The sequence below is a fragment of the Peromyscus californicus genome, unplaced genomic scaffold (genome assembly GCF_007827085.1).
Source record: "Peromyscus californicus insignis strain IS unplaced genomic scaffold, ASM782708v3 Scaffold_16__1_contigs__length_79575227, whole genome shotgun sequence".
Lineage (NCBI taxonomy): Eukaryota > Metazoa > Chordata > Mammalia > Rodentia > Cricetidae > Peromyscus > Peromyscus californicus.
Window position 1 is genome coordinate 43,199,804 of NW_026294458.1, and position 18,997 is coordinate 43,218,800.

The window sequence follows — 18,997 nt, forward strand, 5'->3', positions numbered from 1 at the left end:
TAGGTATCCATTCAGTGCACCCACTAAGCCCTTTGGAGGACTCTCTTGATTCCTATGCTGAAGTACAAGATAGGCTAATTTCCTACATTCTGAAGTGAGATGGTTTCAATAATGAAGGTGGCTCCTTTGGGGCTTACTAAAATATGAGAGTCATGGCCCTACATCCAAGCTATGATTGCTTCCCCACCACAATCTTAATCTCTACAAAGTGAGAACCAGTCTATGAACTAGCCATATATATGCTCCCATTAATTAGTGACCTCTATTTTACCACAGTTTAATTACTTCATATAATTTAATTGATTTTCCCTTTCTAATCCAACACTAGTAAGAAATATTACTCTCTAGGAGTTACTAATATGCTTTTAAAATATTTTCCCTGAAGTTCATTTTATTATCTGCCTAGGTATATCATTTTGTATATTATTCTTTAATACTCTAGATTTAATTTCGTTTATTATTTCACATAAAATTTGGACTCATCTGTTTAGCTAAATGCAATAAAAATTGGAGTGTGGTGGAAACTAACACTTATAGCATCAAAATATATTATTTAAGAACTCAGTATGTTTACTTAATTATTCTATATTCTTTACAGAGTTCAAATTAAATTGTGGTTTATAGCATTAGAGGAGTTTCATCCTGACTTTTAGTGAAATCAATGAAAAATATATACTATAAAATTAACAATCCATCAACTTAAATAAATTTGATAGTTGAATTAATATATATCAGCTAAAGAAATATGAAATATATAAATGAGTAAGGATTTTTTAATGTCACATCAGGAGATGTGAGAGAATTTTTGTTTCTGTTTCATGGAGACAATCTCATATGTAGCTCAGGCTGACCTTGAAATCAGCTTGGGTTGGCTTTCAATTTCCAATATTACTAGCTCAGTTTCATGATTGCAGGGATTACAGGTGTTTGAATACCATGCCTAGCTCCTTAAATAATAATTTATGACAATTAGAGTCATTTACCTAAGTAATAGGTAGTATCTGTACAACTTTTACACAAAAATTAGAAAATTGCCTATGGTGTTATGTTGTATTTGTATATAATTGTTCATATTAACAATTTATAATAACCCATTTAAGTACCAATATACAATTAGTCACTAAAGAGTGTGTTACCCTGATTACCATGTAATTATCAATTTATTAGTACATCATTAGAAAAACTATTGCACAATATATCTTTATTTACATTTTAAATTATTTCGAAGGAACCCTTTTGACATTTACTTTAACTGATATATTTTATTATTCAACATGAAGAGTCCAGTTTCCTTCAGTAGAAAAAAAAATGACCCACAATGTATATCTGTTAGATTTCAAATAACACATAAAATAAAGAAATAAGGATGTTAGTCATTGCAAGAAGAACGACCCAAAACTCTTTTCTCCTTTTTAAAGAAATCCATCCAAGGCAGTGGTTGTTTATCTCTTCCCAACACGACAGCGTTTGCATCTTTCAAGGAATCTCTGTGACTTTATATAGTAGTTGCTTTTAGTGTGGTCAAATAACAGCATAAATCATGCTTTCCCCCTTGTCTGCCACTGAAGATAAAACAGAGTTTGTTTTCAGGCTTTGAAAGTTGCCATCAATTGTTGGCCTTGCATGCTTCTTTATATGGTGATAGTGCCTGCGCAGAGTAGCCAACAATGGAACAAATCTCCATTTTCCACAATGTAGCACAGCTTTATAGTTCCCTTTAAACTGGAGACTAACGTTGCCATTAATTTATTCCTTATTTATTGGGATTTATTTCACAAATGTCTAGTTTGCACTAAGCTCAGATGGGAAACAGTAACTGTCTACTACCACAATTTATTTCCATTCACACATGATAGGAAACAAATAAAATGCTCCATTGTTCAGTGGTACATGACACAAGAGAATAAAACAATGAATACCAACAGATTACTACTTTTAAAGCCTACAAATACAATGAGGATACTAGTCATTTTTAAACTTTTATGTTATTGTCTCACTATTTTAGCAGTAAATTTACTTGTTAGTTCTCTCATGTTACTTGCGAGTCCTACAGAAATAATGTCAACTCCTCAAAAATGATAAATTCTATATTTCTACGGAAATAGAATGAGTTTTAAATTTGAACTCTGGCTTTATGTTTAATTTGTTGTACTTCATTCAAGCTTTTATATGGTTTCAAGAAACATTTCTCAGAGTCAAAAACTCATGTGGTTATAAAGACAATTTCTGATTATCTTTACTGAATGAAACTTAATATACCTGCTAATAACAAGAACTTTTACTCTGCATGTCACTTCTCTGCCAAGGCTTAAAAAAATTAATTTACAACTGTTTAACGATACACTTTCTCTTTTCACTCATTAGTTACAGATTCCAAAGTTATAGTTGAAATTGGAGATTGAAAGGGCACATTTGTTACTGTGCCTGTGAAGGAATGATATAAGCAATCTTGTACACCTTTCAGTATAATTTGAACAGACATCTAAACTTCCATATGGCAAGGTTCTAGACTTGAGAATTTTGATTTGTGCCTCAGCTTTTAAAGAGTTATCTATTTTACATGTATTTGTGATTTGTTTGCATGTATGTATGTGCCGCACATGTGTGCCATGTCTATGGAGATGAGAACAGGGAATGTGATCCTCTGGCACTGGAAATACAGATAGCTGTTAGCTGCCAGGTGGGTGCTGGGTACCAACCTGGGACTTATATATGAGCAGCAGGTGCTCATAATCACTGACTTATCTCTCTGGCCACGTGATACTTCAACTTTTAAATAATGTACATTTATACAATACAGTACATGTCAAAAGACAGATTTAACATGAGTTAAGTTCAGCAGTCGGTGGATGGAAGGTCTTGTTTTGTCTTAATAGAAGGTGAAACAGACGGAAATTAGGGTATATATAAGAATCTTATTGATGAACTGGGCCCTGTAATAACATGGAAAACAGACCAAGATCATTACATTTTTTTTTATGAATTAAGACATATAAATTGTCTAAAAAAAAAAACAAAAAAAGACATTCAAATTAAAAACAGAAACAGCAAACAAAAATCCTCAATCATTGTTTCTATTCAACCCTGTTGTTAAATATATGACCTCAGTGTAGGCATCCTAAGTTAGAGGAGACTTACGACTATAGAAACAAGAAGTTTAAAAAAAAAAAAAACAGGGCAAACTTAAAGCTGTCTAAGAGAAAGAAAGTTGGGTATGGCCTTTGTGTGTAGTTTCTGACACATGGAGTTGAAAATAGATCATGAGAATATTCTGACTTCTCTGATCTTACTGCCAACATATCTGCAGTCTGTTATGAGTCTACAATTATAAAATAATTCTGAAATTTTCAAAATAGATAACCAATAAGCAGGGTACCTATATGTAATGTCTATTCAGCTACCTATACTGATTCAGAAATGGTCATGGATGGTAAAAGAAATTCATAGACCTACAATTCATGGGCCATAGAGGAAGATGGATAAAAATATATCATTGAATAAATGACCATTTTTTTAGGGACACTGACAATACTTGCCTAGGAAGATTCTGCTTGCCATTGCCAAGGAGCAACCAAGTCTTTCAATATCTATCATTTTAGCTAATTATTTATTTAGGCTTATATTTTTTCATAAATATATATGACCAGTAACTGTGAATGGTAGTTGCCTCATTGTGCAATAAACAGTGGAATTTATTACTTCTATTTAATTATCCTTTTGTGCTCCAAGACCCCATTATTAGTTCTCTCTCACACTTTCCACTTTCTAGTAATCACCATTGTATAGTCAGATTTACCTTAGCATTCAAATATGAGAGAACATGTGTTTTTCCCCACCTCTTGATGGTAATTTTGTATTTATTTACTCATTGTACATATTGTTTCAGAAATAGTTTGCTTGCTGTTTAACTTGTGGCTCATAGGACATCAAAATCTACTTAAACCCAATGGAAGGACTTTTCCTTGTTAGTTAAATTAGGATAAGTGTGTTAACTTAGTGGGAAAGCTATAGCCTATGGCTGAGATGATGATTTCTCCAGGAACTTTAAACTTCCCCATATGTGGTAGAATATTTTTGTTGACAGGTGACCACTAAGCTATGGGCAACATTTAACAGCATCCAGTTCCATTTATAACATTAGTGGTCATATAAACACTCTTCATTTTCATCCATTCTGTATGTACCATATATCATTCAATCTGTTCAATATGAATTAAGGTTGATATGTGCCTCTTAAAAATCTCAGCTGAACACAAGCAAGACTCATTCTATACATATAAATTCCTTAAGTACAAGGAATCTAGATCCTTAAGTCAGTGTTTCCTGTCACCAGGGAACACTACTTTGATTTCTGGCCTGAAGGAACTGTGTTGGTGCAAGTCCAAAAGTTCTGAATCAACAGAAAATTAAAAAAATCAAGAAAATAGAAAACACATTCTAATTTTCTCAGGAAAATGAACATAAAAGCTATATTTCTAATGGACACATGCCTAGAAACATTGCCACCATGCTAATGGGATTGGTTTATACTTCTGAGTAAATTCAGATGTGACCTAAAAGCCTATGTGGAGTAAGAGAGCTTACTAGGCTGAAAAGGAAAAATAAATCTAAAATAAAGTAAATAGAAATGAAACAATAAATATAGTGATAATGAGAAGATGTAACTAAAAATTATCATGGTAAGATAACTAAACATGATCTGAGCAAGGGTAACAGCTATGGACATGCTGATGTGGATAAGGGGAAGTCCTTTAAAACAAAATAAAACACCACCCCCCCCCCAAAAAAAAACTACAAAAACACACCACAGACAACCAAGGAATGCTGAGGGTAGGGTAAACAGTCTTCTCTAGGAAGAACACACATTTTGGTTATCCAACACTTAATGTCCAGCTCTAAAAACATACACACAAATGACATTATACACTTAACACAGACTGAGCAGGTTGTATTAAGGAATAGGCAATATACAGATGCATGTAACAATAATTCATGAAGAAAGAGGCCCTGAATTTGAATGAGTGCGGAGACATGGAAGGGAGGGTTTGGAGTAAGGAAAAGCGGAAGTGACACAGTTTTCTCATAATCTCAAAAATGAAAGAAATAGTTAACAATATCTCAATAGGTGAGATAAATTCTTAAATAAGTGTATTCAAAAGGAGAAAATCATGACTTGAAGTCAGTGGTGAATCTGAAATATTCAAAATGGTGTTTAAAAGATAAATCCATTAGACAGACTGTCTCTCATGAACATCTAAGAACACTTCTGGAACTATAGGAATAAATACTCGTCCTCTCTCGCTTTCTCACTCTCTGAGGAGCAGAAGAAAGAAAATGTATATCTTGTCACATTGCCATGAAACTTAAAACCAAAGTTATGGTTTATAATAATAGATAATTCGCTGAGCATAATGACAATTAAGAAGTTCCTTAATCAGCCATGGGCAACAAGATATTCAGAGACAAGGAAATTCTATCTTCAAAATGCTAAAAAAATAATGGTCACATAGTATTCTGTGCCAAAATAAACCTTGCAAAGGGAAGCCATCATAAAAAATTGTGTGTATTTATGGTCATTAAGTTGTGTGTGCTGTAAATTGAATTTAAGACTTCATACATGGTAGTCACTGAACTGCATCTTTTATAATAAAAATATTTTTTATCTGTATTGTTTGCCTGTATGTGTGTATGTACACCAGTGCTATCCAGTGCCATAAGAATCCAGAGGAGGGCATCAAATTCCTGAAAATTGCAGTTACAGACAGTTGTGAACCACCATTTGTGGACTGAGAACTGAATGTAGGACCTCTGGAAAAGCAACAAGTGCTCTTAATCACTGAGCCAATTTTTTCCAACCCCTTAAAAATTTAAATTCCCATTAAATAGGGAATGTAACAGCTCCTGCACTTTTCCAAAAGAAGTTCTATAGGAAATACCTGATGAAAAGAATACTTACTCCCAGAAGAAAGGAGAAAATCATAGGAAAGCATAAAGATTACTTGGCTATCTGCTATGTCTAACTTTTGACGCAATTAACTTTTAGCATTGTTGGCATAAGTATTAGATTAAACTCCAGACAATATTCCAAATGGAAGAGGTAATTTGAATTTGCTGTTTGAAAAGAGAACAGAGACACTGAATAAATTCATACTCTTCTGAAAACATATACATTAAAACATTAAACATTGATTCTATAGAAATATAATATGTAACTTTGAGGCCAGTGTTGTAAAATAAAAATTAAAATTGATGATAAACACAATTTAAACAACTTCCTATATGTTTTAAATTTAAGCCAACTTATCATTTAACTTATTTTAAAGACTGTGGCAATGAACTAACTATAATTACTCAACTTTATTCTGTCTTGCTGGGAAATAATTCATTCTATTTTTAGACTCAGGCTTCTTGATTTCATATTCTTCTCAAGCCAGATGAAAGCCTTGGATGTCTTCAAGGAAAAATGGCTTTGTTTGGAATCAAAATGTTATATTGCCAGAGTTTATATTTAGTGTGTGAGAACCTTTCAAAGTAGAAAATACTGTCTGGGCCAATAAGCCTGCCCTTTTTCTGTCAGATACCAACTTCACCTTCTAGCTTTTCATCATATCCTCAAACTCCCTTGTTTAATGCCAGAAAATCCTTGTGCCTAGAATTTCTTTATGCTCTCTGCTTTCACAGCCATCTTTGATAACATGATTGGACAGAAGATCATAAGCTCAAAGCATAAATGCTTCTGAACTGCAGGAGAGGCTGTGCCACGAGGCCTTAATAACATCTCTCTTCGAGAGTCCAGATCAATAGCTTTGTCACTAAGGGCCTCACTTATCCCATTCACCTCTGCGAACAATTATGCAATGGTCTGAGAATGGCCACCCTTCTTCCCTTCTGAATGTCAAAGAAGCCTCAGAGGAAACATTAATAAGATCATCTTTCCATGGGGCAAGGAATACTGCACATTAGTAACGCACATTTCAGTTACATACACACAATGAGATTTTATTCAGCTCCAAGAAAAATTATATTATGAAAATCTCAGCAATCGGGTGGTCTGTGGAAGAGACAAAGACAAAAAGCACAATTTATTCTCATATGCGAACCTTTGTAATGTATACCTGTATGTGCGTTAGTCAGTATAAAGGTGAGTGGAGCCTGAAATAGTAGAGCAGAGGGCAAGACAGGGTTAAAAAGAGGTACTATGAAAGAAAGGGAGGGCAAAAGAACATATGTGATATGGAAATGGAAAGAAGGCTGAGTAGAGGCTACAAAGGGTGCAGGACAGTGTAAGGGGTGCAGGACAGTGTAAGGGGTGCAGGACAGTGTAAGGGGTGCAGGACAGTGTAAGGGGGTGCAGGACAGTGTAAGGGGGTGCAGGACAGTGTAAGGGGGTGTAGAACAGTGTAAGGGGGTACAGAACAGTGTAAGGGAGTACAGGACTGTGTAAGGGGGTGCAGGACAGTGTAAGGGAATGCAGGAAAGTGTAAGGGTGTGCAGGAAAGTGTAAGGGTGTGCAGGAAAGTGTAAGGGTGTGCAGGAAAGTGTATGGGTGTGCAGGACAGTGTAGGGAGTACAGGGGAGTACAGGAAGACGAAGAGATGAGTAGAGAAGCAGATTTCCTAAAACACACCTTTTTTATTTGTTTGTTTGTTTGTTTTGAGACAGGGTATCTCTGTGTAGCTTTGTGCCTTTCCTGGAACTCACTCTGTAGCCCAGGCTGGCCTTGAACTCACAGAGATCCACCTGCCTCTGCCTCCTGAGTGCTGGGATTAAAGGCGTGTGCCACCACCTCCCAGGCTAAAACACACTTTCTTAGTCAAGGCATACAGATATCTAATACTGTGCATGCTAACTGAAAAAAAAAAAGGCACACACACAAAGTATAACAAGTTTAGTCTCATTTCAGAAATTTAATTTCCACTCAAATGAAATTGGTTGAATTATGTCATGTGATACCCCCAGGCGTCACTTCTTGCAGCAGGTGTACAATCAGACACTAACATCACTATGTTAATAAGGTTTATCCTAAATTAATGTTCATGAGGAGCTTATTGGGGAATCATGTCACTGCAGAACACACAAAAGAACAAAACTTGCATTCAAATTTGCATGCTAATTGGTTTCAGTTATTTCTTACAAAGTTATAATGTCTTAGATAGATGAAATAAAAAGCAATTTGATGTAAATTAGCACTTTAAAAGCCAACAATATTTTATTCAGACCCTTAAAAATAACGTCATTGAGTAGAATAAATTAAAACAATTAAAATTATGTAAGCAACAGTATGCTAGCCTGACAGTTTCATTTAGGAAAATGCTTAAATGGTTATGAAAAATAAATTGGTATTTAGGGGAAAAAAGCTGATTTGTTATAAACAGAGTAATTTAAAATATTTGTATTTGGTTTTAAAATTTAGAATTTATACTTAATATTTCTGTTTGTTTGATTGATACAGCAAGAATCAGAATGTATTTCTCATTTTTTTGTTCCTAGAATTTGGGCATAGGTGTATGCTAACACCTATATTAGGTGTATGGTAACATAGGTGTATGGAAAAGGAATGGGAAATTCACAACTCAATAATCGATCTTTTAGAATACAATCTCATATTAAACTACTCAAGTTCAAGTAAATATGTATCAGTCAGTGGATTTTGAAGGTGTGGATTTGACAGGTGATGTTATGATGGAAGTTAAGGAACAAAAAGAGCCATTTAAAGTCAGCTCCTTCCCAGGCACCATTTAGGACCTACAAATACATATGTCAAGTTTCTCTAGTATAAGTTGGATTATCCAAAGCCTGTGACATCCTTTCTGATGTATATATCAGGTGCCTTACATATCAAGGGATCCTTTTGAGTCACACAAATACTAGCGTGGTGAGATCCTTTGATATTAGTATTGTGGTTGACAGTCAGCAACCTCTTTCACAAATAGCTTGGTCAGTGTATGATGATACTCTTAAGATGAAGACAATAGGTGCTTCCTTTGTCTAAACAAGGACTGAGACCCCTAGAGGTAATGGAGAATAATGTATTTTCCAACCAAAGAAAGGGTCTAAAGCCAGAAGACAAAAAGGATTATGATATACCTGAAAACAGCAAAAGAAAGAAAGAAAAAGAATAACTGTTTTCTTGATGACATAGGAACTTACAAACCCAGAGTCTCAGAAGACTCATAAAACTCAGTTGCTTGCTCCATCACCACTATGCTCTTCTGCTTTCTGCATGTCCTGGCTAGTTTTATGTCAATTAACATAAGCTAGAGTCATCAGATAGGAGGAAGGCTCAATTGAGAAAATGCCTCCATAAGATCTAGCTGGAAGACAGTTTTTAAATTAGTGATTGATGGGGGAGGGCCCAACCCACTATGGGTGGTACCATTCTTCACCTGGTGGTCCTGGGTTCTATAAGAAAGCAGACTAAGCAAGCCATGGGGAGCAAGCCAGTAAGCAGCACCCCTCCGTGGCCTCTGCATCAGCTCCTACCTCCAAGTTTCTGCTCTGTATGAGTTCCTGCCCTCCCTCACTGCTTTTGATGATGAACTGTCATATGGAATGAATGAAATAAATCCTTTCCTCCCCAAGTTGCTTTTGGTCATGGTGTTTCATCATAGCAACAGGGACCCTAACTAAGGCACTGCATTAGCTCTCAGAAAGCAAAGCTTTTCCTTTCTTTCACTTTTTATCTCCAACCTTTGGATGGACAACAGACAGACTACAAAACCTCCTTGCCCTAATAGTCTCTGGAACTATGCTCCCTTACAGTACCCCTAGCCAATGAAACTGCTTACAGGCTTCTATTACCATGCCTGCCTGCCTGTTTCCTTGACTTTTAACACAAAAATAATAACTTTTATTTTGCCTTCTTCATTCTTCCTGGCAGATACTAAGAGATCAGCTTTGCATGGCCTGTAGTTTAGTATGTCAAATTCCAAAATCTCATCAAATTCTTAAATTTATCAACAAGGACCAAAAATGTGCAAATGGAACCTTGCATCCCTTTGTGACAGACACATATGGAATGATTACTCTAAGTTACCTTATTTTGTGTTTGCTTCATGCTAGACCCCAGTTCTCAAGTTTATTCAAGCAAAGCTTAAAAATAGTCAACTGCCTCTCAAAGGCCAAGCAGAGAAAGAGCTGGACTTCAGTTCTCTATATAGTGTTAGCAGCTCTTCTGCGATCCTAGGCAAAACGTTTCTGTTCCCAATACTGTCATCTTATCATTAGTAAAATGAAGGATGCCAGTGTTTTCCAGATACTTACAGATCTAAAGCATTGATAGATAATGAGAAACATTTAACAATATGGACGGGATTTACTCTTCCTGTATTACTTTCTCACTGCCTTGTGATCACTCTCAGAAATCCATTTCTTATACTTTATTGCACAAGTGATTTTTTTTAATACCGTTCTTTAATCTGACAGCCTTGATAAAACAGATATATTCATAATTATTACAAACTATAGCACAAAAGAAAGGAAGGGAATTAATTTTGTGAAAACCAAAACATAAACAATTATGTTTGATCAGGAAATGTTAATGAAATTCAAGTATAGAAAAAGTAACCAATAAAGAAGCCAAGCCCTTAGATTAAAACATGGAAAACATTAAGAGACATGTGGAACATACACATTGTTCAAAGCCAATGAACCAGAAGAGCAGGTAAAATTTGTCAAGGTTAAAAAGCAAAAGAAGGCCAAATCGTGAGGTTCTTTGAATGCTGCCGTGAATAGTCACTTTCAACAGACCTACAAAAACATTTAGAGAATATAAGGGACTCCCATGACGTCAAGTCAAAAACTGCAATGACATTTGCTTTGTGTCCTGGTTTGTTCTTCTATTGCTTTGATAAAACATTCTTATAAAAGACAACTTAAAGGAGGGAAGCAATTATTTGGCTTATTCTCCCACATCACAATGCATCACTGAGAGATGTCATGGTAGAAACTCAAGCAGAACCTATGGACGAACACTGATTACAGGCTTGCTCAGCATCTGTTGTCTTCATCTTAAGAGTATTATCAGACATCGACCAAGCTATTTGTGAAAGAGGTTGCCGACTATCAACCACTAAACTAGTATCAAAGGATCTCACCATGCTAGTATTTTGTGTGCCTCAAAAGGACCCCTTGATCTGTAAGGCATATATATACATGGTATATACACATGAGAAAGGATGTCACAGTTCATGACTGCTTGCCTAAGGATGGTGCTACCCACAGTGCGTTGGATCCCCAATAACAATGAGGATGCCCCAATTAACAATAGCAGTTGCCTCAGGTTGAGTGCTGAGGCAATCCTTCAATTGAGAGCCCTCATCCAAAGTTAATCTAGGTTGGGTCGAGTTGACAATAAACAATAACCAGGGCACTTTGGGATTGAATAGATTATGGTCCCAGAATAGGATAGCAAAGACAGGGAGCAGAGTTTGGGAAAGTGCCAAGGAAACTGCTATTGGGCTTAAGAAAAGGTCAATCTATCATACAAACTGAAGAACCATTGGTGAGGATGGCCTTTGATAATTTGGTGGCGAGAAAAAGCATTTCTTAGTATTGATCAAATCAGGAAAGTTTGAAAGGGCTGTTCAAACTAAACTCGCTAGTTGTATAGGAGAATGACTCAATGTGAAGCACTTTGAGAACAGTGGCTGAAGCCAATAGCTGCTGAGAACCAGACACAGGCCTGGGCTTTACAAAGAGAATAGAGTCAGCCTCTAATTTATGACATGCTGACATACAGATGAGTTCATCAGTACGACAGAATTCCATTCTTTTACATTCCATCTTTTAGAATCTTAAACACTTTTGAGTGTTCTAATTCCTGTGTTTTGTTTCTTGAAAACAAAAATTGAAAACACCTATCTTTCAAATTGGGGGAGCTTCAAATAGAGCCCTTCGCTCTCATCTGAAATAGGCTTAGAAGAAGCTTTGTTGGGCTTCAGCATGATGCCGTCAAATGGGAGCACGGGTTTGTGGGAGGAAGGAAGGACATTAATCAGAGGGAAACAGAATGGAATGAGATTCAGAATCACAGCAGTAGCCCTCTGCCAACACAGTATCAGCCATTTACTCCCTCACAGGTCCCCTCCTCCACACTTTGAACCCCATGACACATGAAAAACCTTTAACCTTTTATTTTCTTCCCTGTTTTGTTTGCCTTTCCTTTCTGATCCTACTGTGTTGTAGGAAAGATTATGCTAACTTCTGAAATCTTTTTTGCACATTTAAAAATTTTTTTTTATTTTATAATTTAATTTAATTTTACATATCAGCCACAGATTCCTCTGTCCTCCCTCCTCCTGGCACCCTCCCGCCCTCCCCCCATCCCACACCCCATTCCCATCTCCTCCAGGGCAAAGACTCCCCTGGGGATTCAGTTCAACCTGGTAGATTCAGTCCAGGCAGGTCCAGTCCCCTCCTCCCAGGCTGAGCAAATGTCCCTGCATAAGTCCCAGGTTCCAAACAGCTAGCTCAAGCACTAAGGACAGGTCCCGGTCCCAGTGCCTGGGGGCTCCCAAACAGTTCAAGCTAACCAACTGTCTCACTTATCCAGAGGGCCTGATCCAGTTGGGGGCTCCTCAGCTATTGGTTCATAGTTCATGTGTTTCCATTAGTTTGGTTATTTGTCCCTGTGCTTTTTCCAATCTTGGTCTCAACAATTCTCGTTCATACAATCCCTCCTCTTTCTCGCCAACTGAACTCCCGGAGCTCCACCTGCCACTTCGGAAATCAATATGTTGCTTTCTTAGAAAATTGGGAATCAATCTCCCCCAAGATATATATATACCCAAGGAATGCTCAATCATACCACAAGGGCACTTGCTCAGCTATGTTCATATCAGCATTGTTTGTAATAGCCAGAACCTGGAAACAACCTAGATGCCCTTCAACTGAAGAATGGATAAATAAAATGTGGTACATATACACAATGGAATACTACTCAGCAGAGAAAAACAATGACATCATGAGGTTTGCAGGCAAATGGATGGATCTAGAAAAAATCATCCTGAGTGAGGTAACCCAGACTCAGAAAGACAAACATGGTATGTACTCACTCATAGGAGGATACTAGATGTAAAACAAAGATGACTAGACTGCTACTCACAACTCCATGGAGGCTAACTAGAAAACAGGACCCTAAGAAAGACACAGGGATCGTCCAATGCCAGAGAAATGGATGAGATCTACATGAACAACCTGGACGTGAGTGGGGGTAATGAAGGGCAAGTTTTGAGGGAAAGAGAGCTTAGGGGAGCAGGAGATCCCAGCTGAATCAAGAATAGAGAGGAAGAACAAGGAATAAGAAACCATGATAAATGAAGACCACATGGGAATAGGAAGAAGCAAAGTGCTAGAGAGGTCCCCAGAAATCCACAAAGATACCTCCACAATAGACTACTGGCAATGGTTGAGAGAAAGCCCGAACTGACCTACTCTGGTGATAGGATGGCCAAACACCCTAACTGTCATGCTGGAAATCTCATTCAATAACTTCTGAAATCTTAAGAGGCCACCTAGAGAATAATTCTGGGAAGGAAGAGATGGTCTTACATATTCCAACTCTGGTCAAGCAACCAGAGGGTCACATTACGAAGTTCTGCTTCTTCTGTCTTAGGCTTATCTACTACTGAGATATACAATAATGTTTTGTGTTACTTTGTCTCGAAGAAATATATAGCATACATATCTCTTTGTCATCAACTAGAGTGACTAAAAGAATACATATTCAAAAATAACAAGTATTAATGTTTTCTAATGATTATTTTCTCAGAATAGACTAAACCAACAAAGTCAAATATCGATAATGCTTTTCTTTTCCCCTCCCTAGATGTGTAGTCAAATTATAGTTTGAAGTGTGCATTTTATTCATATAAGTATATTAAGTTCACAAGTAAGTTTATTCATATACATTTGAATACTTTGACATTTATTATGAAAAATTCAGAGGTTTGGCTGTGATATAAAGTTTTGGCAGAGAATGGAATCAATAATATGTATTATTGCAGGAAAGAGAAGAATAACTTGAAAGTATTCAAGCAAATGAATAGCTTAAAATGGAAAGCATAACTTTTTAAATTTCTTCACATCTACTGTGTTTCCCACTTGTTTGAAAATAAGTTTATTACTTATAGTGAGAAGCATATATATTTAGAATTTTCATGAGTACGTTATATTGATTTGACTACTATTTTATGTCAATGGATTTTTAGTTAGTGATCTAGGGATATAAAATCTAAGATTAACTCTTCTCATTCTGCCATACATTATTAGAAATGAAGAGTGTCTGTACAGTACACAGTCCCTTTTGCTTCCATGACCAGATGAAGGATAGTAAAGCTAACAACACTAAACACAGATATGCCATCACCCAATAAACTAATGCTATTTATCATTTATTTAAAACTATCTCTGCCAAGCAATGAGTGAAGGTTTATGCCATATATAAAAGTGAATTTTCACATAGAAAGCATCTTAAATAAAAAAAATACATATGGATGCTAGGTTTGTAATATTTATCCAAAACTCTTTTGCTTTTCCCAAATTTTCAAATAGTTAATTAATATTTATGTATGGCATGCTCTAAGGCAAAACAAATTCATAATCCCTCCCTTCTAGAATCATAATTTATATTTACTCCAGTATAAAATCTTGATATAGGTGAGCAAACACATTAAGTTAACACTTCGTATTAATTTGTATGAAATATTCTAGTGATTAATCATAAAGGCTGTTTCATGCTTTATGCAAAAGATACAAAACTTCCCATGCCTCTATTAATGTTTTCCATCTGCAAACATGACCATCACTTAATGGTTTAGTGAAATTTGTGGTAATCAAGAACCCATGTGTCCTACTGATTAAATCTGTAAACATTCACTTTTATTACTATATATGTGTATATATATATATATACACACACATATATTTGTACTTACATATGCATAGATGTACATATGCATATATAAGAGAATTTTTTCTTTACCTTCTGTATTTCATCTTTTTAAACAAATGTGAATGTAATACCAGTGTATAAATGAATTAAATATAATATGGTGCTAGAGTAAAAAAATTCCTATGAATAACTTACCACTGAGAATAGAACATCTGTAGTACACCACTGTGTACAAAGAGACCACTGTATTTATATATTTTATTATATAAAATTTCAATTTATATGTAGTTAAATAGATGTTCTTTATGAAGGTTAAGTAAAAATTTTAAATGTATATATTTAATTAAGTCTCCATAAGATGATTCATGTGAGAGAAAAATCATTTTTAGTTATTTCACTCTCATAAAAAGAATGTGAAAGTTATAATTTTAAATTTAAATGTATTTTGCAATGCTATTATTTCTTGACAATTACTTTTAAAAATCCTTACTAAAATTAAAAATCTAATGTAGGTGAAAATCTTACTTAGTACTAGCAAAGGTCAGTAGTGAACTGAGGTTGGTGATCATTTCCCATATAAAAATGACATGAATCCCAGAATTCATAAGATTTAAATGAAAGGAGAATATGCTATATCATTTCTATATGAAAGAAAAAACAATATATCAGATATTTTCCTATAGTTAATAGAAGTCAGTTTCTTCGTGGGAGCCCACAGAGGCTTCCTAGTGAAAACTTATTCAGGGTCAGAGAATCTGGGCTTGCTTTACCCAGCAGTGCTGCATAAGGAGATGACTTGGCCACGGGAATGGTTATCAGGTGCTTGGAAGGGTCTACACTTGACTGTTCAGTGTGTTTTGATCTTGCAAGGGGGATGTCTTTTGCCTCTCCCCTTGGCACATTACAAAAAGCCCTTTTCAATAAAGGACAAGGCTGTTGGTTATCGACCCAGGCCTTCCCGAAGCTATCATGTGTTTCTGTCTGTCTTCTCATCTTCTGGGTCTCTCTTTCTATCTAATATTTCCTCATTTCTCTCTCATCCACCTAAGAACCCTTCAAAAGGTGGGAGCAGACCCCCACATTTCTTCAATAAGAAATTATCAGGAAGCACATTCAAAAACTTTTAAGAAGCAATTTAAGATACAGGATAAATTATTTGTATTTTTACATCTTACCGTGGCAAGAACCCTCAATTTCTTCATATCCTGTACTGCAGATACACCTTCCAAGAGGAACAAGCCAATCTCCATCAGCTCCACAGTAGAGTTTAGGAGTATCCCGCTCTTCAGCACTCTTCACACATGAACCCCGCACTTCAACCAAAGAGGAAGAATCAACCCTAGGGATGGTATCAGGAAATATAGCCAAGTTCCGCACAGTGAAGGGGCATTTTTTGTAGAAAACACGGACTGAGACCAGGGCTATGCATGCTCCAATGTCTTGAAAAGCCAAATAAAATCCTTTCCTTTCTATAGGTCCCACCTCACGAATTTCAGTGTTGAGTTTAAGGATTCGATCACCCAAATCCATCTGAGTAAAACTCTCATCAGCAGCAATTGTGTCGATCTTTACATATTGGCTTGGCTTGAATTTTGTCCCATGGGATTCATCCGATTCTATATAATATAGATTAAATGTTTCTTTACAAGTTCCCAAGACCCACGGGATGCTGTTACAATCCCTCAATGTGAACTTCATTTCCACATAAATTTTCTGTGCAGCATCACGAGAGATCCAATTAGTCCGAAGCCAGTTGTTCTGATTTGGTTCCATGACGTTACATACCTGGTAGGTATGTATGGGCCTGTTGTGCTCATCCATTTCAGTAATGGCATCCCACTGCACAAAGGAAAAGAAAAACAGTGAAGTGAGTATAAAACCACTGCCATGAACAGAAATGTTCACATTTAAGAATGTTCTAACAAAAGAAAGTGAGTTAAAATTATGCAATGAAACTGTCCAGAGCAACAAAGCAGCATTTTAACTATGACCCTTTGATCGACAGTATGGATCCTGCTCTTCTGGGAGCTTTCTCCATTAACCACATGACCAAAGCAGCTTTAACACTGTCAGTTTCCTCAACTGTAGAATAGAATTGGTAACATTTCCTGTTTTGTAGGGTTGTTATAAGGCATATGCATTTTAAATATATACCGAAAGTAGTTACAATAGTTCCGGGGAGAGAGCTGGAGTGAGGGCTCCGCGTTAAGAACACATACTGCTCTTAGAGAGAACCCAGGATTTGTTCCCGTCACCCACATCAGGCACCTCACAACCACCTGTAATTATATTTTGGTGACCCGACATCCTTTTCTGGCTTCTGTGAGCATCTGAACTCTAGTGCTCATAGAGAACAGACACATCTCATGCTCACAGAGAAACAGACACATAAACAAAATAAAAAAATAAAAATATTTGTTGACTTAATAAAAGGATTTAAAGTAGCATACATTATTTGATCAAAATCACAAGAACCATGAAAAGTGTTCAGTAGATTTTCCCAATCTACCCTTATATATAATTTGCCACAAAGTGATATATATTAAACAGTATGAAATTAAATGCCTCTATGGTCATTCTGAGATAGACGCAGATATCCTCTGTGCTGGCTTGTTTTCTGTCATCTTTCCACAACCTATAGTTATTGGGAAGGAGGGAAAAATAATATGGAAAATGTCTCCATATTAGACTGCAGAGCACTTTCTTAGTGATTGATATGGGAGTGTCCATTCCATATTGGGTGGTACCACACTAGGTTGGTGGTGCTGGTTTCTATAAGAAAGCAGGCTGAGCAAATGAAGGATGGATGGTTTGACTCTATAATTAACAGTTATTAGCAAAAAGACCATCAGTCAACAGCCAACTAGACTATCATGCCAGCACCAACATTTTGAATAATCCACAGATGCCCTGAGGGATGGGGGAAAACGACAAAAGAAAACCACAGCTAATTTATTTGGCTTCAAGAGGACTAGTCAGTCTGTACTGGGCTTGGTGCTATCTGTTAGGGTTACTATTGCTGTGGTGAAACACCATGGCCAAAAGCAACTTGGGTAGGAAAAGGTTTATTCATTCAGTTCCATATAAGAGTTCATTACTGAGGGCAGGGACTCAAGCAGGATAGTAACTTGGATGCAGGAGCTGATGTAGGTGCAATAGAGGAATGCTGCTTACTGGTTTGCTCAGTCTGCTTTCTTACAGAACCTAAGACCATAAGCCTAGTCATAAAACCACCCACAATGGGCTGGGCCCTTCCCCATCAATCACCAAGAAATTGCCCTATAGGCTTATGGGCAGCTGGATCCTACGGAAGCAATTTGTTAATTGAGGTTTCGTACTCTCATAATTTTAGCTTGTGTCAATTCGACATAAAAATATTCAATACAATTAACCCTTTGCCAGCTTGACACACAAGCACATCACTATTAAGCTACAACTTTCTGTTTCTTGTTCATCCCCAAGAGTACACATTTATCATAATATAAAATATTCTGAAACTTAAAAGATCTATTCTTACAAATTTAAAAAACTTTAAAAATTTAATCTCTTTTAAAATCAAGTCTCTTTTAAAATCCAAACTCTCTCAACTGTAAGCTCTCAACTGCAGGCTCCTATAAAATTAAATGCTTTCTTAACTTCAAGAGGGAAGAACCAGGGCATAGACACAATCTGAACAAAACAAAACTGTGTTAATTAAAATCCAACTTGTTAACTCAAGATCCAACATCTGGGATCCACTCATGATTTTCTAGCCTTCTTGAAAGGGCTTCTGTCACTTCTCTGGTTCTGCCCTATGCAGCACACAGAGCTGGATTCCACTCCACCACTGTTGCTGTTCTTGGTAGTCAACTTACGGTACTGGCATTACCAAAATTCAGGGCTACACTGTTGCAACTTGGCTGCACCTTCACCAGTAGCTTTTCTAGTGCTCTCTTCAGGGACTTCAGCCTTGCCACATAGTCTCAATCCTCATCTGCTCTCCATGACCCCTTCATGCATTCAAAACCAGGACCATCTGGGTGACTATTCCACTACCAAGTTCAGCTGCCAACAAGAGGTACAACCTTGGCCACTTGTATAGCACAGCTTCTGTGTGTTGAGCCT

At 36.5% G+C, this 18,997-nt stretch overlaps 1 protein-coding gene across 4 annotated transcripts in view; it reads right to left on the minus strand.

Annotated features, from left to right (window-relative positions):
* The window catches only part of Epha6 (EPH receptor A6), a 935,524-nt gene that overhangs the window by 745,134 nt on the left and 171,393 nt on the right, over positions 1 to 18,997 (minus strand). For all 4 annotated transcript variants that reach the window (XR_008218857.1, XM_052740946.1, XM_052740947.1 and 1 more), the window contains one exon: positions 16,069 to 16,732. Coding sequence is in view for 3 of the 4 variants with exons in the window: in XM_052740946.1 (XP_052596906.1) it covers positions 16,069 to 16,732 (664 nt within the window). In the remaining variant the exon portion in view is untranslated. The remainder of the gene's footprint in view (positions 1 to 16,068; positions 16,733 to 18,997) is intronic.